The 26,184-nt window shown below is 36.5% G+C and overlaps 3 protein-coding genes and 1 long non-coding RNA gene across 4 annotated transcripts in view; 2 read left to right on the top strand and 2 right to left on the bottom strand.

Annotated features, from left to right (window-relative positions):
- ttll5 (tubulin tyrosine ligase-like family, member 5) overlaps positions 1-1,844 on the bottom strand; it is a 92,542-nt gene extending 90,698 nt beyond the window's left edge. The window contains exons 1-3 of the mRNA XM_073812422.1: positions 1,751-1,844; positions 1,008-1,170; positions 349-455 (exon numbers count right to left, since the gene is read on the bottom strand). Of these exons, the coding sequence (XP_073668523.1) occupies positions 349-455; positions 1,008-1,066 (166 nt within the window). The 5' untranslated portion in view covers positions 1,067-1,170; positions 1,751-1,844. The remainder of the gene's footprint in view (positions 1-348; positions 456-1,007; positions 1,171-1,750) is intronic.
- Positions 1,845-2,660: 816 nt separating this feature from the next.
- Positions 2,661-8,909, top strand: erg28 (ergosterol biosynthesis 28 homolog). Its single transcript, XM_065267440.2, has 5 exons — positions 2,661-2,811; positions 3,014-3,164; positions 4,222-4,312; positions 4,396-4,514; positions 4,594-8,909. The coding sequence occupies exons 2-5, from the start codon at positions 3,032-3,034 to the stop codon at positions 4,680-4,682; spliced, it is 432 nt and encodes a 143-aa protein (XP_065123512.1). The 5' UTR covers positions 2,661-2,811; positions 3,014-3,031; the 3' UTR covers positions 4,683-8,909.
- Positions 8,910-9,047: 138 nt separating this feature from the next.
- flvcr2a (FLVCR choline and putative heme transporter 2a) lies at positions 9,048-24,188 on the bottom strand. The gene is made up of 10 exons (XM_065267439.2): positions 22,999-24,188; positions 19,682-19,823; positions 15,763-15,903; positions 15,535-15,602; positions 14,237-14,340; positions 12,134-12,244; positions 11,593-11,698; positions 11,241-11,352; positions 9,608-9,672; positions 9,048-9,124 (listed from the first exon to the last, which is right to left on the bottom strand). The coding sequence occupies exons 1-10, from the start codon at positions 23,521-23,523 to the stop codon at positions 9,071-9,073; spliced, it is 1,428 nt and encodes a 475-aa protein (XP_065123511.2). The 5' UTR covers positions 23,524-24,188; the 3' UTR covers positions 9,048-9,070.
- Positions 10,330-11,885, top strand: LOC135749052 (uncharacterized). The gene is made up of 3 exons (XR_010532276.2): positions 10,330-10,606; positions 11,248-11,332; positions 11,634-11,885. It is a non-coding gene; the product is annotated as an uncharacterized lncRNA (long non-coding RNA).
- Positions 24,189-26,184: the final 1,996 nt, after the last annotated feature.

The raw sequence follows: 26,184 nt of genomic DNA, 5'->3' as shown, positions 1-26,184 counted from the left end.
CTAATGGTGGTTTGCCTGAAATTGAAACTCAATGCTGTCAATTATTTTCTCTCTCTCCCTTTCTCTCTCTGCACTAAATGTCAGTGCCATGATTGGATAGTGCAGATTAAGGGGGGGTTATTATTATAATAAGATCCCCTTCTGACATCACAAGGGGAGTCAAATTTTAATGAGCGATTTTTTCACATGCTTGCAGAGAATGTTAACTAAGTTACTGGGTTGATCTTTATCAAATTTTCTAGGTTGATAGAAGCACTGGGGACCCAATTATAGCACTTAAACATGGATGGAAAAATCTGATTTTAATGATATGTCCCCTCTAAAAACACATAAATGTACTGTGTGTACCTGCAGCAGAGCAGATGTTCACATCTTTGGACACGATGGCTTCGGCACAAAACAGCAGCACAGGAATTCGTCTGCTGATGCCACTCCAGGCAATACAAGGATGTTTCCTATCACAACACATGTTAAAAGAGACACAGAACTGCAATGTGAGACACCGAAATATGACAGAATACTGAAGACATGTGGCAAAACAACATGACCTACGACAGAAGTATGACACCAGTATAGATGCTATTTATTCTTGAGGTGAATCTGATGAAAGCTGTAGCTCCTGTGCAGGATTTGACTACATGTCATTATTTACAGAAATAATAAAGACTTTTGTGGAACCACAGCGTAATGCAATGCTTTCAACATTCTAACAACACAAAGGCAACCTTATGCATGTAGCACATGTAAATCCTATGTCCTCCTGATTATGCTGGATCGTTGCTCAAGAGTTTTGTCTCTGTGCAAGGTTATAAAATCCTTTCTTTACAATGTCTGCAGTTGTTCTCAGATTTATGCTTGGGTGGGTTATGGTAAGGCCACCACTTCATTTCATTTTCTCTTTTATGCTTTATTCTTCATTAGTTAGTTACAAAATTGCATGCCTCCTTTGAAGCATCTGATGTATATTGTATTTTTGTGTGTGATACCTGTGCATTGTCGACACTTACTCGAGCTCATCTTCAGATGATGATTCAGATTCATCCTTCTGTTCTCTGACTGCTGGCATATCTGTATCTCTGTGTGTGTCGTCACTGACGTGTTTGTGTTTGTGTGCGTCAGCTTAATGTGTTGATGATGACATCAGCACTCATCTCCTTACAGTTACTTCACCTGAGAAAACAATATAATCTTTATAAGTATGCTGTCATTTAACATTAACATATAAATCAGCTTCTGAACATTCAGAAATATTCAGATGAACACCTGTGCAACCAAAGTATTGTGTGCAATAGGAAATTAGACATTAAAAGATAACCAAAATGCACAAAAGCATGAAAAAACTTAGAGCAAAAACAAAAACAGATGTAACAAAATAATAAATAAAAAGATTAAAAAACAAATGTCAAAAGTCCACAATAAAAATTACATAAAACTTAAAACACTCTCAAATCAATGACAAGTGAGTAGCAAAGAAGTTAACCAGAACTCGTTCAGTAGGTTAAAAAAAGATCACATATCTAGATGACTAGATGTGAGAGTCACTGACTTTATCACGAACATGACTAGAAGCGTGTCACTAAGCTAGAGACAGGTAACTAGCTGTAGAGTGACTGAAGTGACTTTAGCCACTGAGCTAGCCAGTCTCTAATGTAAAACTAAAGGTTTTATGTTCAATGTACCAGATTAAACCTCTACGCAAACTATTATAACGTAGCTAAGTTATCGTATCTGCGTGTAATTAATAACATACCTGTTTGTGTTAACTAATGTGTAATTATTAACCGTTAGTTCCATAGCCCACACTGACTCTTGTTACTATAACAACCAGCTGAAAGCCTCTTAACTGCGCACGCGTGGTGAACACATGACGCCTGTTACTATAACAACCAACTACAGCAATTAATCTGCGCAAGCGTATAAAACTCCTGACGAGACAACTGAACTGCGCGTGCGTCGCACTGAAGCTCAAGTTTGTTGTTTAGTGCCTTTGCAATGCAGTAAGTGCACGGAGATATAACAATATCACGTAAAAAAATCATTTGCATGATGAACTTGTGTATTATTAAGAGTTCAACTGTTTGTACCGATTAATTTAATTGTGTTAGTTGTAATTGTTTATAACGTCTTAATAATTTGAATAAAACAATAAATAGAACAAACTACCATAAATATGTAAGATCATCCCATCTAATGATTTTTTAATAGCAAGCGTATGTACGTATTAGGGGGAGCATAGTTTAGAGTTAAAGTTAGATTATTGTCTTTTTCGGGAAATTTGTTTTGGACTCAAAGCTGCAATAATACACAATCATACACACACAATAAACAATATTAAAATAAAAAAGACAAATAAAAAAACTACATATTGCTATATAAAATATAAATAGGTACATGTAATGATTTTTAAATCGTTTAAACATTATTTATTGTTTTGAAAATGACACGTTTTGATAGTTTTTATTAAATGTTGCTTTAATGAGGTTCGAAATAAATCAGTATAACGTTTAACTTTTTCCAAACTTATAAAAACAGTTTTTTTTTCAACTTGACATTCTACCTGTCAGTCCTTTATAAATCGTCAGATGATCTCCGGTCAGTGATTGGTTGAATCTCCCAGATGTGGGCGGTCAGTTGAAGCACTGCCTTCAAACTGTCCAATGACGTGGTGGTACGACCTGACGGAAGCATCGTTCGCGATTTTGATTGGTCATCCATTATATCCCGAACTGAATCCATAAGCAGTAGCAGCAGCAGTCACTACTAATGTTTGTACTATTGAGGTTCACCGTAACTGTTACACATATATTTAAGGTAAGAAGAACTTTACTACTAAATCCTGCTTTATAACAGGTGTCATTTATTTGGTCGGGACTACTTCATAGAATCATAACAGATTTCACAGGGGTGCAGTTATTTACATCAAACAGCAGAGTAGCTGCTGATGATCTGATCCCATGCAGATGTGTGCCAGATGAAAACAGCAGATAAATCTGATCTGATCTTACATACACAGGTGTGTGTCAGCTGAAGAATGAGTCGCTTTCTGAATGTGTTGAGGAGTTGGCTGCTGATGGTGTCCGTGATCGCGATGGGAAACACCGTGCAGAGCTTCAGAGATCACAGCTTCCTATCAGAGAAACTCTACACGGGGACACCGGATTATGGTATCAACCTACACTTACATTATTCATTACTGTCAAAATCATTCACTTCGTAGTGTTAAACACATAAGGGGGGTTATATAACTGCATGTACATTAAGTCATCTGCTTTTTTAAATCGTTATTTTTTATTATTTTACTAATTTGGCACTCATTGTCATGGATGTAACAGTTCATAACAATATTATATTTTCTATAATAATTGTCTTATATAGCTAAAAACCATGATGTCTAAAATAGTCAGTGTCAATTATATTGTCAAACTGTTTTACCAGGGTAGAGTCAGTGTTGACGGGATGTAAGATAACTGGCAGTCATACACAGAGATTCTCTCAGTAGACTACGTGGGGGACACGGGGGACATGCCCCCCCCCAGTTGATAAATCTCTGCCACCATTCCTGTTTTTTTTATTACTTAGATTTGAATGAAATAACAGTAACCCAAACACAAGTGAGCGTTGAAGCAATCATCTTTCTTGCATGTGCCTCTGGTTGTGCTTCCAAGTTTAAAAGACAGCACGGGAACACTGCGACTTGTCACCTGAAAACTGCAACCTCTCTTCACTGTCCTTTCAAAAGAAAAAAATGTTAAAGGCTCAAAAATTCATTCAATATCGTAATATATTCGGTCAACCTAAAAAGCTCTTGCACCTCCCAATTCACCTTCCTTGCAAGTAAAAGTCTTTGTTAGTAAATCATTGTGGCCTTTAACGAATTTTGCCAACACAATATGTATGAATGGCATGTGCATTATAGTAGGTTAATATTGTTAAATAATTAATTTTTGACTGATGTTTTTTTTGCATTTACTTGTATATGCGTGCTATTTCTATGCACTTCATCAGAATGGGTTGCTTGCAACATGTATATGTATTTTTTTTTTTTTCAACTGACACCCCTGTCCCCCACCTTTAAGATGCTGGCTACGCCTCAATAATAATAAAGAAAATATATAAATCAAATATAAATTAAATGTAAATCAAATGTAATATTTGCTTGAAGTAAACTAATGATTTATTAAGCATTTTACAGTGTTTAATGTGCTAAATTTGATTCTTTAGTAAATGGACTTCAGGCGAGAACATTTGGGATATGGACCCTTCTGTCTTCTATCATACGCTGTGCCTGTGCTATAGACATTCAGAACAGAACGTAAGACTTCAGCTCAACATACAGTAGCACATAAACATACAGTATACGTGATTATATTATATATATATAAATGTATCTTTCAGGCTTTATCATGTCACCTTGTGGACATTTGTTCTGGCACTTGGGCATTTCTTGTCAGAGGCGTTCATTTATAAAACTGCTCCTTTGACTATTGGTGTCATGGCTCCTCTGATTGTAGCAGGTGAGTGATGACTGCTCATAATGCCATGTGATATTTCATATATTGACATTGACAAATAACAGTGTCTTTTTGTTTGCAGGTTTCTCTATTGTGGCTATGTTAATTGGGTTTCAGTGTATTGTTGAACCGCAGGAAAACGTTGGAGCTCGACATAAGAAGAGAAACTGAAGAAACGTCTGTGTCCGCTTCAGTAACATTCACATCATGACCTTTGAAGCCCTGCAGGTGCTGACATGTGAACCTTAAAGGGTTTGGACTGTAATCGAATGTGAAGTCCTGTTGTAGGTGGGTTGCTGACTGTTAACAGGACCCACTAATTGTTGTTCATGTGGTCTTTGATGATGTCATTGGTTGACAATCACTAAACATATAAGGCCCAAAACTACCAACAGTTTTAATCATTTAAATATGTTTATATGAATTTGTATGATATTAGCTGTGTACAGATCATTCTCATACTTTTGTTATTCAGGGATGCTTTTTAACTTATGAATGCTGAAATCTTTCCCTTCACTGATCCTCCATTGTATAAAATTAAATGACCGCTTCTGTGTATTTATTACAACAGTTTTAATATATTTACATATCAAGTTTTTAAGCATCTGCCTTTAGGATTTCATGATCATCAAAGTCAAGTGCGTTCAGATATATTTAAATAAATGTCATCATGTTCTTGCATGAAAGATTTTAGCTAAACATACAGTATTATAATGCCCAAATAAAATAAAATAATGAAATTATCAAAAAATAATGTAAAATATTGATTTAAATGATTTTTTATAATTGATAAAATACTTAACATAACATATTGTAATGAAATTAGCAATTATCTATAGCATGAATGTTTATTATTGGTTGCTTAAACTATTGGTTGTAAATTGAACACTAACTTACACTTGCTTAGTGGCTAACAAGTTTTGCAAGAGCTTATTTGAGGGACAATCACAGTTTTATAACAGTTTATTATTGAATATTATAAGTGATACATTTCACAAAACTGTTAAACAATTCTATACAAATACTGTATGATATGAACAGAATTCATGTAAAACATCAGATTTCTATAAAAGTTCAAGACCACAGAATCTGCATATTTGTTTTTTATTTTCAGTATAATGTTCTTTTGTGTAAGGCTCAATGACATATTCTCATAGGAAAGAAGGGCTACAGTGGTGGTGATGATGATGATGATAGATGATGAAGGCAAACACTGATATCACAAATATTCAGTTCTGTCCAGTCTATCTAAGTGTATATGCCAAACTGCCAGGTAAACAGCTACTAACATTTTAGACTAGTAGACCAAGTCATGTTTAGCATGTTAAAATGTTAGTTAATTACAAAACACGATGAATAAGAAACAATTTTATAACCTATGCCAGTTTACAGAATGTGTCATATATGTTATTAGTCATATGATAAGACAAAATAAAAAAGCAGTTTAGTCGTTTAATCAGCCACTCTTACAAAGTCTTTAAACCAATATAATCACTTTGGGTTCTAACTAAGGCAAACTTTTTTTACAGAGTGGACCTGATTGTGCTGGCATACAGATGCAATAAATAAATCAAAAGTACTTTTAAAGTATATAATGCAATATAATTGCATGAAAGAAACTAACAAATAAAAAATGTAATGATTACAAATGAGTCTTCCAGTCAGAACTGCCACTGAATCTTTTCAAAATGTTAAGATGTCTGTTTTAGAGGATATTGACCTTCCATAACAATACTGTAATGGCCAGCATCACTTTATAATCCTCACAGACTGATCAGATCTCTGTCTGCTACTGGATGACACTGGCTGTCTTACATTTGAAAAAATAATGACTTCTGATAGGTTAATAAATAGGTTTGGATCATTTAGTTTGGGAAAGAAACTCATTCAAACTATTAACATACAGAAAATAACTCTGAAAGACTGGGAAAAAGTTTTTTTCATTGATGTACTTAATCTTCAATTACAAAATAACAAGTTCAATAACAAAGGTCTGTGTTCATTGGTAAAAATTACAATGCAAATCATTTACTGTCTGGTTAAGACATAATCATTTAAAAAAAATAATCCAGTTCAGCAAGAAATATCACTGAATAAAATATTTACTTCAGTCTTCGGTATGGCTTTATACCGCTCTGGATAAAATATCTAATGTAAATAAATAAAAGGACAAGACCTTAATACACACATTGACCTCTCACATACATTTTCAGTCAGTGATCTGGTTGTGTAAAGCAGTGGTTCTCAAACCGAGATGTTTGATAAAATACATTAATTTATCATGAATTCTGATGCACCGTACACGAGGGGAGCCGCACAAAACGTTTGAGAACCACTGGTGTAAAGGTTTTCTGAATTACATGCTGTGGGTTCTGGTGGACAATTTCACACCATAAGCGTTTCAATCACAATTGTGCGTTTTGGCAGATGCTTTTATCCAAAGCGACTTACAGTGCATTACTAGAAATACATTATCAGTATGTGTGTTCCCTGGGATCGAACCCATGACCTTTTGTGCTGCTAACACAAATCTCTACCTACAGTATTAATCTACAGGAACACAAAGTCTCTGAACTGAACGTCTTTATCTGTGAAGCCTGTGTCACACTTCACATCTTCACCTCCTTCACGACTGATCCTCCTCCATCTTCAACATGTGCATTTGATTCCTGAACACAAGAAAGAGTTTAAGCACTTCATTCATAAACACACTTAATATTGTTTTCTATTTATAACTATTCATTCCTTATGTATTAATACAGTAAAAAAAATCATAAAATAACATGACATTCTCTTAGACCAGTAACTCAATCATGTCCTGTCGTCTTCAATGACTGGAAAGATAAAGCAGGTGTCAGAGCAATGAGAGGTTGCAAAACATCTGAACCTTTATCAACAGAATGTGAATATTGTTTCTGTTCATTAAAAGGAAAAAACCCTGATTCTTACACAACCATCATTCACACACAACACTGAATTCATTTTACCGTCACCGGTCCCATCAAAGTTATCCAGCACTTATCTGTCCACAACTTCCTTATCTAAGATAACTACTCTGATTATCTTTGTCATCATTACTGTGTGAAGGAAATCTACAGTATACAGTGAATCAGTCAGACCAAACAACCACAAACTCCATCCATGTGCTCACTGCTTCTTCAACACTTCATTTGACCCATCTGAGCTCTTTTAAGACTCTCTCATCATCATCATCATCATCACTGTAAATCTGATGCATCCTTGACTTTAAGTCTTGTGCTTGATGCTCAAACCCCGGATACAATGCAGGATTTTGCATCCTATAAGACCTTAACATACTGTGCAACATGGAGCGTTTAAACATGGTTACGAAATGCATGTTTCACTCTGTGACATAGGACCACCGATTAATAGCCACGATCAGAGAAATCACCACGATTGTTTCACGATGGTAATCTTTCATCTGGGACAGCAAAAAATCATGCAGCATATCCTGGGTTTTAGACACTCAGACCTGAATTGCTTTTAGTTGTTAATGACTTTAAAATAAAAGCCAGCAGCAGAAGCAGGACAGTCTTAGCTGTGACCTCAGGTCTTTTTCCTCTGCTGTCAGATCTGATCATCACATTATCAGACGAACGTCTCGAGGACAACTGCAGAGACTGCCATGAGCAGTAATTGTGTTCAGTCAGGGAGACGTTTACTTGTGAGGAACAAAGCAGTAATCATTTGGAAGATCTTCCTTAAAGGGATAGTTATCATTTACTTACCCTCATGTTGTTATAAACCTATATTCATTTCTTTGTTCTGCAGAACACAAAGGAAGATATTTGGAGCAATGTTTGTAACCAAATTGATCATGAGCAACATTGACTTATTTTTTATTATTAAATCATGTACAGTACTGTTCTTCCACACGTCTTTTGACTCAAGTCCACTGAAATATGATAAATAGTAGATTTAAATATGTAAACAGTAAATGCATCTAAAATAAAACAATAATTTAATCAACTAAATGATAACAAATAATAAATGGAGGCTGACATGCACATTCATTTAGATCGCTTTTGTCTTAGAGAGCTAAACTAACAACTAGATATAAAAGAGTTGAAATGTCATCATCATTAAAGTATCTGTCAGGTAAAACATATTTGTGCGATTCAGTTTTAATTCAAGTGTTACTCCTGACCAAATATTTAAAGCTCAGTGGTGCAAAACTGAAATATTTAGTGGCGTGTAAAAGATAACTTACTGTCTGTTAACACTATAACTACTGTAAGTTAAGTTGTAACGTAAATATACATACGGAGCAAGTAGCAATGTTTAACTCATTACCCTTATATAACCACTAGATGGACACATTGAGTTTTTATTACTTAAACCTTTTCTTGAAGTTTCACTTTGTTTTGTGAACTTTACTGTGCATTTAGTGTTGTTCATGTTGTGTTTAAATGACACTGATAATGTGCTCTAAATGAATCTCAGGCGTACAATAAAAGCTCCATATTCAGATATACTACAGGTTTATTCAGACAGATCAACACCTGACTGTCATACCTGTAGCACTGACGCTGTAATGTTTAATCTGATGATGACTCCTGGAAGAGGCAGTAAGGTACTGTAGACCCATAAAACTGCACAGAAGACCAAATCTATCAAACACACGAACCACAATTCCCATTCCCTTAAACCATACCAACACCCAGATGACAATAACATCACACCACAATAATCCCACTTCCATAAACCCAGAAGAGATGAGGGAAACCAAAGACTAACATACATCAGAAGAGCTGGAGATACAGTACATCAAACAAAAGACAACAAATACTCAGAAATTCACCGATAATCTGATAATGTTTCACAGTAACAAGATACACTACACACACATCTACTCGTATTTACTGACAACATCAAGAGATAGTAAGAAGAAAATCCCACACAGCTGAAGAAGTCACCTGTATCTGCCACCAGACCTGGTTTAATACTTATTAAAATATATATATATATATATATATATCTCACATACTGTAAAGAAAGCAGAATGACCAAAGGTTCAGTGTCAGAGAGAGAGGACAGCGCTTTGACCCCGAGTGTTTAACCTTAAATATACTTACAGGGTTTGTTTCAGTCTGAGATTGATGGTTGGCCTTCAGTCTCCGCAGGTCAGATTTTATAAACGCTGTTGAGTAGAGTAACAGGTATATGTAAAACATGCTTTATTACTGGGAATACTGGGACAGTAAAAGTGAATGTGAGCACCTCTTTTCATCCAGGGGTCTTTACAACTTTCAGCAAACATTTTAGGGTAAATGATTATTTACTGTATTTAGTTGCAAATATTAAGAAAATAACTAGGGAAACGATTAAAATTTTTAATCAAATTAATCGCACATAACGGTACATTCACACAGGGCGTCAGCATTAACGCTTCTCATTTACTTTAAACATAGACTGTTAAAAAAAGATGGACAACGCAACATGAATTGAAGCCAAAAATGTCCGACCAGGGCGCTGCCATGCCAGATTGGAGCCAGAGGCGGAGCGGCGGTATCAAACATCCGCCCAAACGCCCGTGCACCCAATTCAACCAAGCCAATCATAATGACACACCCCGCTTCTATAGCATCAAATTACTAGCTAAAATGAAACTTATCACAAAAATGAACAATTGAACATATATCAGCATGATAACAACTACCATAAAGGACCAAAACCATGTTTCGGAAAAATTTGGAAGTGTTAATTTTTTTTATTTAGAGCCGAGTCCGGTTCGTTTCGTTTGCATGGAGAGGGTGGGGTTTATGAGTTGTTCTGCAGCCAGCCACCAGGGGCGATCAAAGAGCCAACGGCTTCACTTTTCAAGATGTATGAAGCACACCCAAATTTTAAATGGGTGACGTCATGCATTGCCGAACTGAATTGTGGCTCACGGGAGAAGTTGAACATTTCTCAACTGTTCAAGAGCCAACGCAGGCGTCAGCCAATCAGATCGCCTGCAGATCCAGCCAATTACGTTTATGCAAGACCGGGGAAACAAAGAAGCATGTGTTGCAGGCAAGCTTCAGATACGCCCTCCATCAAACGTTAACGCTGATGCTCCGTGTGAATATACCGTAAGCCTTGGAGGATTTCTGGCTTTAGGCATTCATGCTCTTCTTAAACAGCGTGTTAGCACTGCATTGAGATCTGTTTTACGTCTTGTGCTTAAATATTTAAATTGGCAAGGCCTAAAAGCATTAGTAATGATAAACTTTGTGACTATGCTGCACTGGCTTGATCAGGTGGGTTAAAAGCGTAAAAAATTAACAGCCCTAAAAATACTACATTGTGACAGATCTTGGAGTTTATTCATCATTTTGCGTCTCATAAACAGATCAACTTAAAGACTGCTTAACTTTTAAAGGCCCATCTTGAGAGCGCTGCATTCTGATCTGCTATCTAATGTGTTTTTAATGCAAGAACACGTACAGTCCTGTGTGAAAGGACAATAAACGTCATGGCTAAATACCAGACAGACTCCAGCTCATTTGAAAAAGAAAATTCTCTTATTGTTGATGATTTACTCATAATATCTCTATAACTCTTTCGAATTGTACATTAACTACTGTATGATGCTGAAAGTCAACGATACCTTAACAGACGTGAAAAGTTTACATGACTCTCTTCTCTATGAGCGGTGTATGAAAATGCTGTTGAAATTGATCTTTATATAGCGTGCATGGTGTTTAATTCAGCGTGTTTCTATACCTGTCAGGATTGAGCCGATGAAGAGGAAGACACAGAGGAAGATGTTTCCGGCTAATGTGCCGAAGTTATCAATGATTTTGCCTTGAATGATGGTAAACATGATTCCAAATATCTGCACACAACAGAAATATCTCAGCACAACCTTGTTTGGGATTTATGCACTCAATGCTCAACCAAATGCTTTTGTCATCCTTAATATTTAAAGTTATTGCCCATAATGTTTAATAAGGTTTAGCACAGGAAATTATTACCATGGTCAAAAATAGAATTTAATGCTCATTAGACAAAATACTTGTGTAGGTTATGATGTGATCTCTGCTAGTTGATTGAAATCTTATAGAGATGTTCTGACCTGTGCTGAACAGTTGAGTAATCCTGATGATGTTCCCTCAGATTCTGGATACGTCAGCTCAACGGCAAACTCAAATCCTAATGGCAGATAACCCGTCATGAAGAACCTGCGCTTAACAGATATTACAAAAATGAGAAAATCACTCAAGGATGCAAGATCAATGTTCAACTATCCATGCATTTAACCATAAAGCTTTAGTTCTCACACGTATACCTAATGTTTAACATCTCATCTCTGACATGACATGTTTTCCTTTAAGATCCATAAGAATAAACAGAGATACCCATCTGAGGGGTCACACAGTTTGTTATATATTATGTTGTTTATATATCTCTGTTAGTGAGATGTCAAATAAAGTTGGTGATCAGAGGCGATATTTGATGTTCACTAAATAATCGCCATAAACAGAAAATAACACATCTGACTCCAGAGAACTGTTTGGCTTCTATGTGCTATATTTATTTAAGATCAGTGATACCTGCATGCTTTGTCATCTAATGTAATGATTTTAAAAGTTCAGTTGTAGCATCGTGTCTCGTACCCCAGAGCTCCTGATGTGAGGAACACAACCCACAGAAAACCTAAGTTCAGGGTGAAAGAGTAGACGACCATCCCCACAAAAGAGAGGATATAAACCGCAAGCGTCGTCTGTCTACAATACAACACAAAAACACATTAAAATCCATGTGTGTCAGACTTAAACATTTATAAAACATTACTTTTAGCAGATATTCCACACATTTATGATATTTGTAATCAAGCAGGAGCACCAATGACTTCTTGGTTACAAACATTGCTCAAAATATCTTCCTTTATGTAGGTTAAGATGGAGGAAATGATGACAGAATTGTAATTTTTAGATGAACTATCCCTTTAAGAAACATTGCTGAATGAAGTATGTAATGAAGTGTAAATGCTATTTTTAATCTTGCAGGACTTGTTTGATCTCATGTGTGCTGTGACACACCTCATACCCCTATGAAAAACATCATTACAAACGGCCTCATTGGAGAAATGAGATTTTTTTATGTTTTCATGGCCTCGGCAGCCTTTAAACAAACCGGTATTATAAAGAAACACAACCACGCGTAAGAAAATGTCCCACTTCACTGCGGTTGTTGGGAGCCTCGGGCCCTTCTGACTGAGAGATGATATGAAGTGTCAGGGTGATGATGTGTCAACTTAACGGGCAGTTTTAAAATCACCTTCACAATAGATTATACAGATCATTAGAATGAAAAGCCTTTATAACACAACATAAAAAAAATGCATTCACACACACACACACACACACACACACTTATCATCTGACAACACAAAGACGAGGAGATCACGCTGATCTGACTTTAACTGTGCTATGCAAAAGAAATTAAAGGTTATTTTTTAAAAGGTTATTTATCATTGCGTGGGAATCACATTTTTATTTGAGCTAAAGTTGTTAAAAGACATGTTTGCATTGATTTTCAACCCTGTAACATTTAACCCCAAAACATATGGAGTGTAACAGGGTGGCATGGCTGAAAAAGAAATGAGTGAATTGATAATTTCTGATTTATTACGAGTTACACTGAAACTGAGTCATACTTTTAGCTATTGAAATGATATGAATTACAAACTAACAGTGATGGGTTAAACCAGAAGTGCCCAAACTAGAGTTGGCCCGAAATTACCTTTAATTTGGAGCGTCATGCCACATGAGATGAGTAAAAAAGATAAACATCACTGATGCAGATGTTCATATTTATAATTAAACATTTTCTAAAATGTAACATTTTTGTTTTATTTGTACATAACAAAAATTGAAATTAAATGCAAGGAATGAAAGCGAATATTTTTTATGTACATGCACACTTGAAGGTGTATACTATAGCATGCATCATGAACTCGGGTACTATAGGCTACTAAATGGAGAGGTCAAGGCAGTGGCACACAGACAAAAGAAATTTAAAAATTATTGGCAAAATGATTTCTTTTTTTTTTTTTTACAACAGTTACCATTCAAAATAAAACTGCATTAGTTATGCATAAACAGAGTAATGTTTGGTTATCTATTTTTTAAATATTAAAAAATGATAAATGAGGAGAATCAGGGCAACTTTAATTCTAACATAACACAGCAATATTTACTTTCGGCCCACGGCCCTCAGTCAGGTTTGATTTTTGGCCCTTGGTAGGAAAAAGTTTGGGCACCCCTGGTTAAACTAACTTGGTTCTCTTGGGTTAAGGTTATGATTAGCAACAATAAATAACATGATACTCTGCATTAGTACTCTGGGTCTCAGGTGCAAAGATAAATCATTGTCATTTTAAATATTTTAAATATTGTAGAGTTATCAGACATTATCAGATGTTTTGTTATCAGAGAGATGTTATGAAGTGTCTGTCTTGTATAAACTCATTTCAGCATTCCCTAAAACATGTGCAGTGTGAGTAATAATAAACCCGCTCGATAAATCCTTTCATACACGAGAGGACTGTGAGAGGAAAAAAGGGCTCTGTTATCTAACAATATCATAAGTCCTTCATCAGAGTTTCAAATTTTATGTCTATCAAAGATTTGTACGACTTCTTTTTTAAATACTGACAGACTGTTTATTTTTGTTGAACTGCTCCTTTAAGGATCTACATGTAAAGTATGGCTTACTTGTAAGTCTTGGTCTTGTCTAACCAGATTCCAGAGATGAGAGATCCGACCATACCAGCGATGACAAGAGTCAATCCAATTCTCCCAGCATTCACCTCTTCACCCTGTCATTAACAAATCAATGAAGCATTACATGACCGAGTTTAATCATTTATAAGGGCTGAGTTTTACTCTCAATGACTTTAAAGGTAGGGTAACAGATTTGATCCTGAAACATTTTTAGTTATGCTGGTTAAAAGTCTCCTCACATCCTGATAGCAATCACTGTGTTAAGTTGTTTAAATGTATTTGTAAAAATTTATGTCATCTGTGAAAGGCGTAGGACCAAAAAATGTTCAACAAATCATAGATTTCGGTCCGAACGGACGTTTCCTTTTATGTCCCTCATACGTAAGCGTAATTTGAATTCCCACCGCGCAGCGAGTCCACGCAGATACCATACGTCATCGGCGCGTTCACGTGCGCTCTGTCTGTAAACAGCGAGAATAGCAAACTTTTCTGCTGAATTGACAACCTACACAGGAGCAACAAAACTAAATGCATCTTTTATAACAACAACAGCAAAAACTGCCTGGATCAGCAAGAGCAAAAATCCAAATTAACATCTGTAACTTTACTGCTTTACCGCGAGATGCAAACAGCTGCAGGAGGCAAAGAGTCTGAAAGGGTCGTTGCACTGTTTATTTTGGTAAGGTAGGTACGCGATATGTTTGTATTGAGATGGATTCAGATATTATACTTTGATGAAACGTTGTGTTGCTTATGAAATTTGTGTTCGTTTTCCGGATTAGCATAACGATATAGTTACTACGTCTACAAAACCGAACGTGTGCTTAAACTAATTCTGATGTAAACCAGTTGTTTATGTTGGTTATTTTGGAAGTGTTATTCACTTTGTACTGCAAAGTTCTCTCACTGGTGAATGAGACATGAGACGTGGCCGTCTGATCTGTGCGTGTTCATGTGTTTGGAAAGAGGCGTGACTTTGGAGAGCGATTTGACTTGAGGGTGGGATCGGGATTTCATTGCTAGGCGGCTACCGTTAGCATTTTTCAAAATGTGTTACCCTACCTTTAATAGAGGAATATAGTGAAACTGAAAGTCATTCACAATATAACATGTAATGTCTTGAATTTTGAAAGAAATGATCAATTAAAATCAATACATCTCTTAAAAACCAAAGAAAAACCAATAAAGTACAATGATGGTATCAGAAGTTAATGCTATAATGGTACGTTTTTTAATGTTTTAAGTGTTAAAGTGAGCTGTCTTATGTAATGTTATGATAGCAGGCTTACAGGGTAATGCTCCATTATCATCCGATTCAACAAGGTGGAAACTGAGTAAAAACAGCCAACATTCAGTCCTGAGAACAAAAGAAACAAACGGTTAAATACTGTAAACATAAAAGACATCACAATCCTAACCTTTATCTCTGTACTGAAATCCCATTTAGCCTCATATCAATTTTCACATGTGAATGATCTTTACCTTTAAGTTGATATAGAGACATGAGATTCATGTACCATAGCTGATGAGGAGAATGATGAAGGCTCTGTTAGACATCAGTCTCTTGATCGACTCCAGATATGAGGTCTGACCCACGGGTGTGAGTCTGAGCGATGCCTGAGACTGTGATGGAGGAACTTCAGGTTTATCCTGAAACACTGAGCAATACAACGCAACTCAATCATGACTCAATCATTAGATTCTCACAAGAATGAAAAAAAAAATCACAGTCATAAGGATCATAAATTTCAAAATGACAAAACTAAAGCATAACCACTGAAATCATTTCCAGAGCACCCGATAGCTAATGTGCTACCACTGCAAAGGGTCATGGGTTCAAACCCAGGGAACATACATGCTGAATAAATGTAGGGGTGAGTGGGACAGAAACTAAAGCGGGGTTAATGATAACACAGCTACTTTACAGATTTCTACAGGGCCGAGCAATCTGTGCTTTTGGTCTTTTTCTCTTACTGTAAGAAGATCTCCTGTGAATTTGTTTTGATGTGTTTTGGTTAAGATATTGAACAAAGAGTGATTTGGAGGTAAATGAAAGTAAATTTCTTCATATTATGTTTTTTTTATTTCTGAGTTGGGTGTGTAAGTCACCAAATTCAACCTAATATTATTTTAATCACTGTCTTGTAACCTAAAACATAACATCATTTTGAAACATGTCGGCAACTCCTAGTAACTGATAGCTGGGATTGAAAACATTTTTACACAGCGGGGTTAGTTGTCACACAGCCTCAGGTATACAATGATAATGAAATGAAAACAATATAAATACTATTATTCATCAAAATGATAACTGTTAATACTAATTAATAATAATCAGAGGAAAAAACTCACAATTATGATTTTTGTCCTTTTAAAAAATGTATTTCTATTCATTGCTGCATAAAAGACGGATGGTTAGATGAAGGATGATAGATGTATAGATGAATGTGTGGATATCTATCTATTATAGGCAGATATACTGTATAAACATTATCCACCTTTAGTATATAGACAGAATTTGATTGAATTATTTGTGTTTAAACTCAATTTTCTATCAGGTGTTTCAACAAACCCTCTGTTTGTTACAATGAACTCCACCTATGGGGTAACGTTTGCACTCCTGTCACTTTCGGTGTAATTGTACGATAACGGTAGATCAGACAAACAAACTTTAAGTGTTCATTTGTGGCAGAGATGTGTGTGTTGATTGCGTAAAACAATTATTCATCAAACTTAAATATTTTTTGAATGATGAGCCAAAGCCAAAAAGGTTTTGCCCTGCTCTTCCCACCTTGTAATGCAATGTAAGTCGCACTGGATAAAAGTGTCTGCCAAATGTAAATGTAATGGGCTTACTGTACATTACTGTAGTTTTGATATGTGAGATCATTTCAAATCAGAATATTTAATTTAAACAGATATAAGTGTCCAATCAGAAGTGAGAATACAGTAAGTCATATGTCCTGAAACGCTCTCTGCTTTGAAATATAATCGCTCAATATAGTGAGATACAACACCAATATAGATATCATAACGTTTAGTGATAAAGACACAGTTGACGACGTCCCAAATACTTCAGATCATAAAAGCTTTATTACTTTCTGGCCATATGGAGATAAAGGTTGGGATAGCGATGTTTGGGTAGTTTTACACTGCACTGTAAGTGTTTATCACTATAAAGCGTTTGGACCCCGAAGTTATGGGGCCCTATTTTAACGATCTGAAAAGCAAGTGCGAAGCGCAACGCGCAAGTGAGTTTGTGGGTGGATCTTGGGCGCTGTTGCTATTTTCCTGGCCTGAGAAATAACTCTTGCGCCGGGCGCAAATCAATAAGGGGTTGGTCTGAAGTAGGTTCATTATTCATAGGTGTGGTTTGGGCGTAACGTCAAATAAACCAATCAGAACGCTATCCAACATTCCCTTTAAACGCAAGGGCGCAAGTTCCATGGCGGGTTGCTATTATTATGACGGATTTACCAGGCGCACGCCAGGAGCGGTTCACAGCCGAGGAGACAGACGTTCTTGTACAGGGGAATCCCACGCTTGCCAGCATAAATCGGGCAGGCCGTGTAACGGGAGGTGGATCTGCCTCAGGACCTGACGCCAGCAGAGGACATCGCTGCGTCCACCCTCACCGCTGAAAGGGTTTGGGGGCTTTGAAATCGGACCCAAGAAACGCAAGCAAGGTCCAACCCCAAAGTACTCTTACAAATCAAGTTCATATACATCAAGGTTTCTTGTGAAAACATTTTAACTATTATTTACATAAAATAAACGTAATACAGCCACAGCCACACAACAAAGTTATGAAAATATTTTAATCGTTATTTGCATGAGAATTTTTTAACGCAGTTAAAAAATAAATAAAAACTATCACCACAATGCTCACCACTATGATTCCCCTTATCTCGTGTATTAATATTTTTTATTGTAACAATTTATGATTTGCAAAAATAACTGTTGCATCTGTGTAGATTAGATGCAAAGTGTATGCGTGTTGTGCACGCTATACGTAAGGGATAATCCACGGCTAGCCATGCATTAAAGGGTTTTAATGCACGACGTAGAGGCGAAGAACCACCCGACGCGTAGCGGAGGGTGGTTGTCTCTGCGAAGTGCATTAAAACCCTTTAATGCATGGCTAGCCGTGGATAATTCCGCTTATACCTTGGTTATTTGCCAAGTTAAAGCTGTAATTAATGTTTACAGTGTAATTTTTTAACAGACGGGTAAAAATGACGGTCATTTTCCGAGGTTAAGTTAAGGCTCGCACTCCATCCGCTTTAAATAAAGTAGTGCTGAAATACAACCTGCACACTTTAAAGAGAGACGCACTTATGTCTCGCTCACTCGCTTACTATCTCTGCAAGTGTAACTGTGTTACTATGGTTACCAATGTTTATAGTAGCAGATTAATTTCGAACTTTAATCAAACTGACTGGAACTACCTGTGCATTAAACGGTTTTAATGCACACCTTCCAGCCAATCAGAATCGAGTATTTAAACAGACCATGGTATAAATTATGGTCAAGCATGCGCCCTTAAAATAGCATAATGAACAACGTGCCACTGACTTTAAACTTTTTTTTTCTGGTCAGTGGCGCAATTGTTTTTTGAAACTGCAAAATAGCATCAGGGATGGTTTGCGCCAGAACACGCCTCCTTTTTTGCGCTGAACCGCCCAGGGAGCGCAAGTTCATTCCCTAGTTTGCCGACGTGCGCCTGTGGAGGGAAAAACCCGCTGTGCGCCGGTGCAAAATACGAATGATATATGCGTCACTGACAAAGTCAATTGAGCTGGGTGCAAGATAGGGCCCATGGCGTGATTTCGGACTTAAGAAGCGGATACTGAAACTAAAATGTCAGAATTTAGTCTGTTTGGGTCAGGAGGAGAGAGACTCACAGGTTTATTCTTTAGATGTCCAAACTCATCCGTCACATAATTGATTGATATGAGTTGTGCTCACATGTTCAGATGATTGACAGAGGGGCTTGAAGATATATCCAGCCTTGATAGTCAACATGTGTAGACTTTACTATATAATTAACTGTGGCAAATACTAAAAAGCTATTTTACAAACAACTTAACATGTGTCTATCCAGTATTACTGCTTGTCTTTTAAATTTTTAACTCAAGTTTCACAAAGGTAAAGCTGTTTGTGCACTGATGTCATCATTTATATATTACAATTTGTTGAATAAATAAAAAACTAGCACAACATTCCCTGAATATAGAATAAAGTAACTCACAGTTTTCTTTAGATTTAAAAGCAGACTAGATTTCATTCAAATTCTTTGGCCAAAAATTTAGCATTTTAAATATATTACACTACATATATTTTGAAATATATTTAAAATTAGATTTAAAAATATATTTAATTGCTGTATGGGTTATTTTGTGTTGATAAATATTAAACTAGTATAGATGATCCTACCAAACACGACCAGCAGAAAGATGACGGTGGCCACAGTAGCAGTGATGTAAAACATGATTCTGATGTGATGTGACAGCTCATTCATGTCATCTACATTCGGCACCAGAACCGGCGGCAATAGAAAGCCAATGGCAATGCCAAGCTGCAGGGATAAAACATAAAGAGATCAGTCTTACGCTCAGCCCATCATCCCTTCATTCACGCTCTTGTGTACATACACTTTAATGTCAATCTGGCGAGCTCGAATCTAATTGGCTGACTTTAAGCAACTTACAAAAACCAAAGAGGTTATTATCTTCCGGGAAACCAAGTTGTGTTTACAAGGTCACAGACTAAAATAAGCACAAAGTTTGCATATTACATTGTGTAATATTATGAAAATGATCATCGGTTTTATTTGAGACATCAACAAAAGTGATCAACAAAAACTGAGACATTATCTGGTTCTTGTCCAAAAAAGCAGCAATATGTGGATGAGACTTTAGCCCAGGTTTCAGGTTTCTTTTCTTTTCACCTCAGCTTTAGATGAAGAAGTAAATGAAAGGCTTTGATGAAAGCCGTCAGTGTGATTTTTGTAATATACTGGACAGGACATTGAGGATGTGAGGTCACTTGGGTTAGATTTCATTTTAAAGCTCATAAAACTAATATCAACTTTTCACATTGACATGTGTGGTGCTGATGCTGCTCGTGTGACTGATGCATGTGTGACATTTACTGTAATTCAGTGATGTTTAATATATACATAGATGTAAATGTGGTGTGTTTACAGTCATCAATAGATTATAGGAGATTAACTTTATATAAACATAGACAAACAACCTATACTAACAATTAAGATCTAGTAGCAGCACTTTCTTACAAACAATTTAAATCTCCTCATTCATTCATTCATTCATTCACTCACACACACACACACATGTAATAGTCACCTATTGATTTAGTGTTTGAGCATCTTGATATTAAAATTAAAGACAGACACACAATGTGCCTGGCAAAACTTGAAAAGCTTTTATAATGAGATGCTCATTTAACTCGGTTAGATTAGACTCAGTTGTGTTATTTGCACTATTGTGTTTGCTGTGCCTGTCTAACTGGTATCTCATTTGTGTCTCATTTACTGTTGACTGGAACACAACAATAGTGGATGACAGCTCAAAGAATCGACTCTTTTGGTCTCTCTTAACACCCAACCACTATAATCACCTGGAAATACCTTAGATATCAAAGGACAGCATTTCATATTGAAATTTGAAAGGTTTAGGCTACAGTGAAGAGATCTCATCCGTAAAGTGTGTATGATGAGTAAACGTTTACATTCTGTCATTCAAGAACTTCACTGTGTTTGTTTAGAGATTAAACTTCAGTGCTCAAGTAAAGAAAGTCAAGTTTACATACGGTGTGTCCATTCCATTGAAACCAAACTTCCTTCAGTGTGTTGTGTTTAACATGTGCATACGTTTTAATATAAAATAACCTAATCTGTCACGTGAATGTGAAATGCAGTAATGGGATTACAGTAAAATCACGGAGAAACTCAAGACTTTCAACAGTAAAGCAAACTGAAGTGGTGATCTGTGCAATGGTAATACATACACACATGCTCTTCATAATGTTTACACTGTTAAAGGGGACATATCATGAAAATCTGACTTTATCCATGTTTAAAGCATCTTTTGCAGCGATTTTTGTGTGAGCATATCAGTGAACACCCCTGACCACTCGGTGAGTTTCACGTCTTGTAAACGAAAGTTTAATGCATTTTAGGAAGGATTGTTTCAGTGCACCTATACACCCATTGTAGAGGTGGGAGGTGATACAACAAACACCCGAAAATTCTCGGGCCAGCATCATATGTCCAAATTTCATTCAAAACCATTCTATTTCATCATAAACAATCTGAAAACCGGGCTTCAAAAGTAAAATACCAAACTTGTCCTTTAACTGCTTTAATTGGGTCCCCAGTTCTCCTTTAACTTAGAAAATGTGAAAAAGATTAACCCAGTAACCTAGTTTTGGTAAACCATTCTCTGCAAGCATGTGAAAAAAACATATAATTGAAATTTGACTCCCCTTGTGATGTCAGAATGGGATCTTATTATAATAATACCGTCCCTTAAAGGGATAGTTCACTTTAAAATGAAAAGTCTGTCATTATTTACTAATCTTCATGTTGTTCTAAACCTGTATGATTTTTTTTCTTCTGATGAATACAAAAGAAGATATTTTGAAAATGATGGTAAGCACAGAGTTGATGGTACCCATTAATTCCATCATATTTTTTATTCCTACTATGGAAGTCTATGGTCACTTACTGCTGTAGGTTTACAATCATTTCTCAAAATATCTTCTTTTGTGTTAAAAAGAAATTCATCCAGGTTTAGAACAACATGAGGATGAATAAATGACAGAAATTTCATTTTAAAGTGAACTCCCTTTAATCTGCACTATCCAACCACAGCACTGACATTTAGTCCAGAAACCGAGAAAGAAATATTCAACAAACCACCATTATGACGATCAGTGTTTGCATTTCATCAGCTCATTTGCATTTTAAAGGACACACCCAAAAATGACATTTTTGCTCACACCTACAAAGTGTCAATTTGAACATCTTATAATAAATTATCTGTGGAGTATTTTGAGCTAAAACTTCACATATGCACTCTGGGGACACTAAAGATTTATTTGACATCTTTAAAAAAATCTTGTGAAATGTCCCCTTTAAAACCTTATTTATGTCATCTGTTCTCTTAAAGATGTAGTACAATACATCTATGTCAGGGGTGCCCAACCCTTTTCTTGGAGGGCTACCATCCTGCAAATTTAGCTCCAACCCCAATCAAACACATCTAAAGCTGCTTATCAAGGTGTTCAGGGTTGCTTGATGATTACAGACAGGTGTGTTGGAACTGAAGCCTGGGATATGTAGCCCTCCAGAAGCAGGGTTGAGCATGCCTGATCTATATAGTCCATGAACTGTATACACCTGAGCTGTTTTATGTATAATGAAAGTGAAAGAATACATTTCCTCGTGACCTGGTAAAAACATTAAAAAAAAACTATTGTGAGTGCAATGTAATGTTTACCTCTTATGACCTATGTTAATAATTTATGTATAAATACTACAAATATAAAACAAAGGTGTTGCTTCTATCCAGAAATCACATTTTATTTACAGTATCTTTCATAATCACATATGAGTGTCTCAGTCGAGTTTGTTTATAGTTTATATGAATATGTCAGCTATGATGAACAAACTCATTTAGATGCTGGTTACGCGTGCGCTTGTGTTCTCGCACTGCGCTTTTACGCACCTGGTTTCCAAAAACACCAATGGCGCAGGCGGTGGATACCTCGTCCGAGCCGAACCACACAGACGCGATGTGAGACGGCATTCCCAGGATGAACACCTGCGCGAACGCCGAGGCGAACTGTCCAAGCATTGTGACCCAGAAGAGACCGGGCTGAACGCTGGTCACTTTGATCCACGTGCCCGCGCAATTGATTGAGGCGGCCAGCAGCGCGACCACGCGCAAGCCTTTCCTCTCCAACAGCCATGTCACTGGAAAGATGAAGGGAATGTAAGTTAACATGAAGATCATGGAGAGCCAGTCGATGGTGAATGAAGTGACGTCGTAAAACTTCATGAAGATGTTGTTGATGCTTCCATACTGGATCCACTGGAACGCGTTGCAGAGTGAATATGAGCTGAAGAGAAACACGATGATCCATCTCCTCTTGTACACGCGAGTGGAAACAGAGTTCAGATCGGAGCTGTTCGTTTGTGCTGTTGGACAAACTTCGTTTATTCCAGCAGGATTATCGCTTTTCTCACACATGTTGTGACGCTGAATGAACTTCAGCTGAGCGCACGAGTCCAGACTTTGTTTGCAGCGCCAATATAACGTGATCCAGTGCAAAGGTTAAAAGAAGTCCTGCTGCTGTGCCTTCCCAGTAACTATTCTTCATTTCTCTTCTTATATAAACTACATAGCAGGTTCAAAATCCACATCATCATCGTCTCTCCAAATGAAATGAGAGTCAGTGTTCAGCTCAACACATCCTGAAGAACACTGCTCTTTCTGGTGCTGCTCTTCCTGCTGCTGCTGCTGCTGCTGCTGATGATGATGATGATGTGTATAGTGTGTGTGTTTTAGGCTTTACTGTATGTGGGTGTGCAGTGCACACACATTCTATTGTATTGTATTGTATTGTACTGAACTGTATGTGACTCAAGTGCCTGGGGCCCCGGAGGTATTAAGAGCCCCCTGCTGGACACACGTGATTCAGTGAATCTGCACATTTGCATTATGAATAAGTTATAACACAGAGACAGACAGTCAGGGTGTATAGAGTACAATCTGGTTAAATACAGTATAAATGTGAATGCATTTTATTTCTGCTACAGTAAACATGTTACTTATGTCACGACAGAGACGTTGACTTTTGGACTCCTGAAAGAGCAAACTCATTAAAATTCTTTTACGGCTTCTTCAAAAGCACAAATCCAGCACTCTTTATCTGATAAGCTATTGAGTTTTATATTGAATTCTTTGTGTTGCACCATGTTGAATGGTATTCGTGACATCATACTGTAAAAGCGATGTCGCATCTATGGTGGATTTTATTACTGACCAGACCACCCTCCTTTCCAAGGATAAACTTGAATTGATGATTTTTGTTGGTTTCACAGAGGATTTGTATCTGACAGAGGTCTCCACCGTCACAAAAGCCTTTATGAAACTCCTTGATGTGTCTGTAGGCCTGGCCCCCAGATACCTCAGACCTCAGACAGACGGAGTGATTAAAAACAGAAAACCTTTTACGCCAATGAAGTACAGGCTTCAGTCCTTTTCAGTGCATACATGGCTATCAAGCATCTTTATTGTCATGGTCTGGTCAATGTTTCAAATGTCCCTTCTGTATATCTCTGGTTCCAGAAGTATAAGAAGGTCTAGGTGCCATCAGATGCTGATCTACAACTCTCACTTACTCAGATTACTCGACTTGGATTGCTACCGTTTTACCTGTGAGTTTAGTAACCGGCTCTTTACCCGCCTGTTAGCTCCTCTGTCTCCTGGTTTTTGTGTCAACCTGTGCTCCATCATCATCTGCCATAAAGATAAGAATATTGCCATCATATTTTAGTGTGTTATGTGTGTGTGTGTGTGTGTGTGTGTGTGTGTGTGTGTGTATATAACTCACCTGCCAAGATCTGAATCATCATCTCTTTATTATTCATTGTTGCCTTTATTAAACTTTGCCCTTGCTACATGTTTTTTTAATGACAGGTTGGATCTGTTTTATACTTACTGCTCTCTGGGTCTGTGTTTCATGAGCTATGAAATATAACAAAAACACATTATTATGAACAATGAATCTTGGTTATGGTGCATGTGGTTCAATGGTTCTGAAAACTGCTGGTTTATGAGGGATTATCTGAATTCTTTAAATTCTCAATGTGGCTTAACAGCAGTAGGGTTTAACCTGTTAACTAACACTGTCCTGTGAGCAGGACACCTACGTTTACTTCAATATCTTTCATGTAAATATTAATCTATCATGACAAACTATATATTGTTGGAAAGGTCTAGGAATGTAGTTTTCATATATCAAAACCTTTTAGCAGAAATAATAATGCAGTAACTGTAATTTCTTCATTTGTGACAAGAGTATGCAGCAAACCTCACAGCAAACCAATACAAACCTCAGTTTTTGATAATTTTATGTATTAAAATGTAAAGATAATACTATATTGTATTTTTAATTTATTACAAATAAATGCAAACTGCTATATCAAAATTATATTTTCACCTATGTCTTCTTTAAAACCAGACCAAAATTAGGCTTCTAGACCAAAAAAATGTGTATTAGTTATATTCATTTGAAGGTGTACATCACCTTTCACAACCCCTCAACTTAAAACGGGCTGGCCAGTTAAAGGGTTAAATCTTCTACACTAAAAACTAGAAACTACATCACACTACATATAAGGGCTTCATATGGAATATAATGAACTGTGTACATCCAGTATATATTCTACTGTTTGATTAATAATTCACCAGGTCCATTGTGTTGTACAGTTCTCGATCTCTTTTGAATGATTTCTTCAAGTTTTGGTCTTTTCATTCCATTCATTCAATCACTGCAAGTCATACTGGCTATGAACTATTAATATAATGTAATGTATTTATACTGTGCTTTTTTATTTTCTTGTTTATCTGTATCTTAAATATTATGTCTAAATCTATGATAGGAAACAGTTGCGTCTTTTTTCTGTTTGTTTATGTCACCAACAGAGGGAGCAACTTTTTTTATATTTTAACATGAAAACAAACTCTAGGTGGTGGTTTCCCAGACAGGGCTTATCCTAGTCCCAGAATAAAATGCATGTTTAAGATGTCTTTATTCAAAAACATCTTGCACTGATGTATCTTAACATATAGCAGTGCCATTGTTTTGTCTCAAGATGCACACCAGTATTGTTTGTTTGTAAAAAT

Source organism: Paramisgurnus dabryanus, chromosome 17, assembly GCF_030506205.2.
Source record: "Paramisgurnus dabryanus chromosome 17, PD_genome_1.1, whole genome shotgun sequence".
Classification (NCBI taxonomy): Eukaryota; Metazoa; Chordata; class Actinopteri; order Cypriniformes; family Cobitidae; genus Paramisgurnus; species Paramisgurnus dabryanus.
This window is presented reverse-complemented; position numbering and strand designations above follow the sequence as displayed.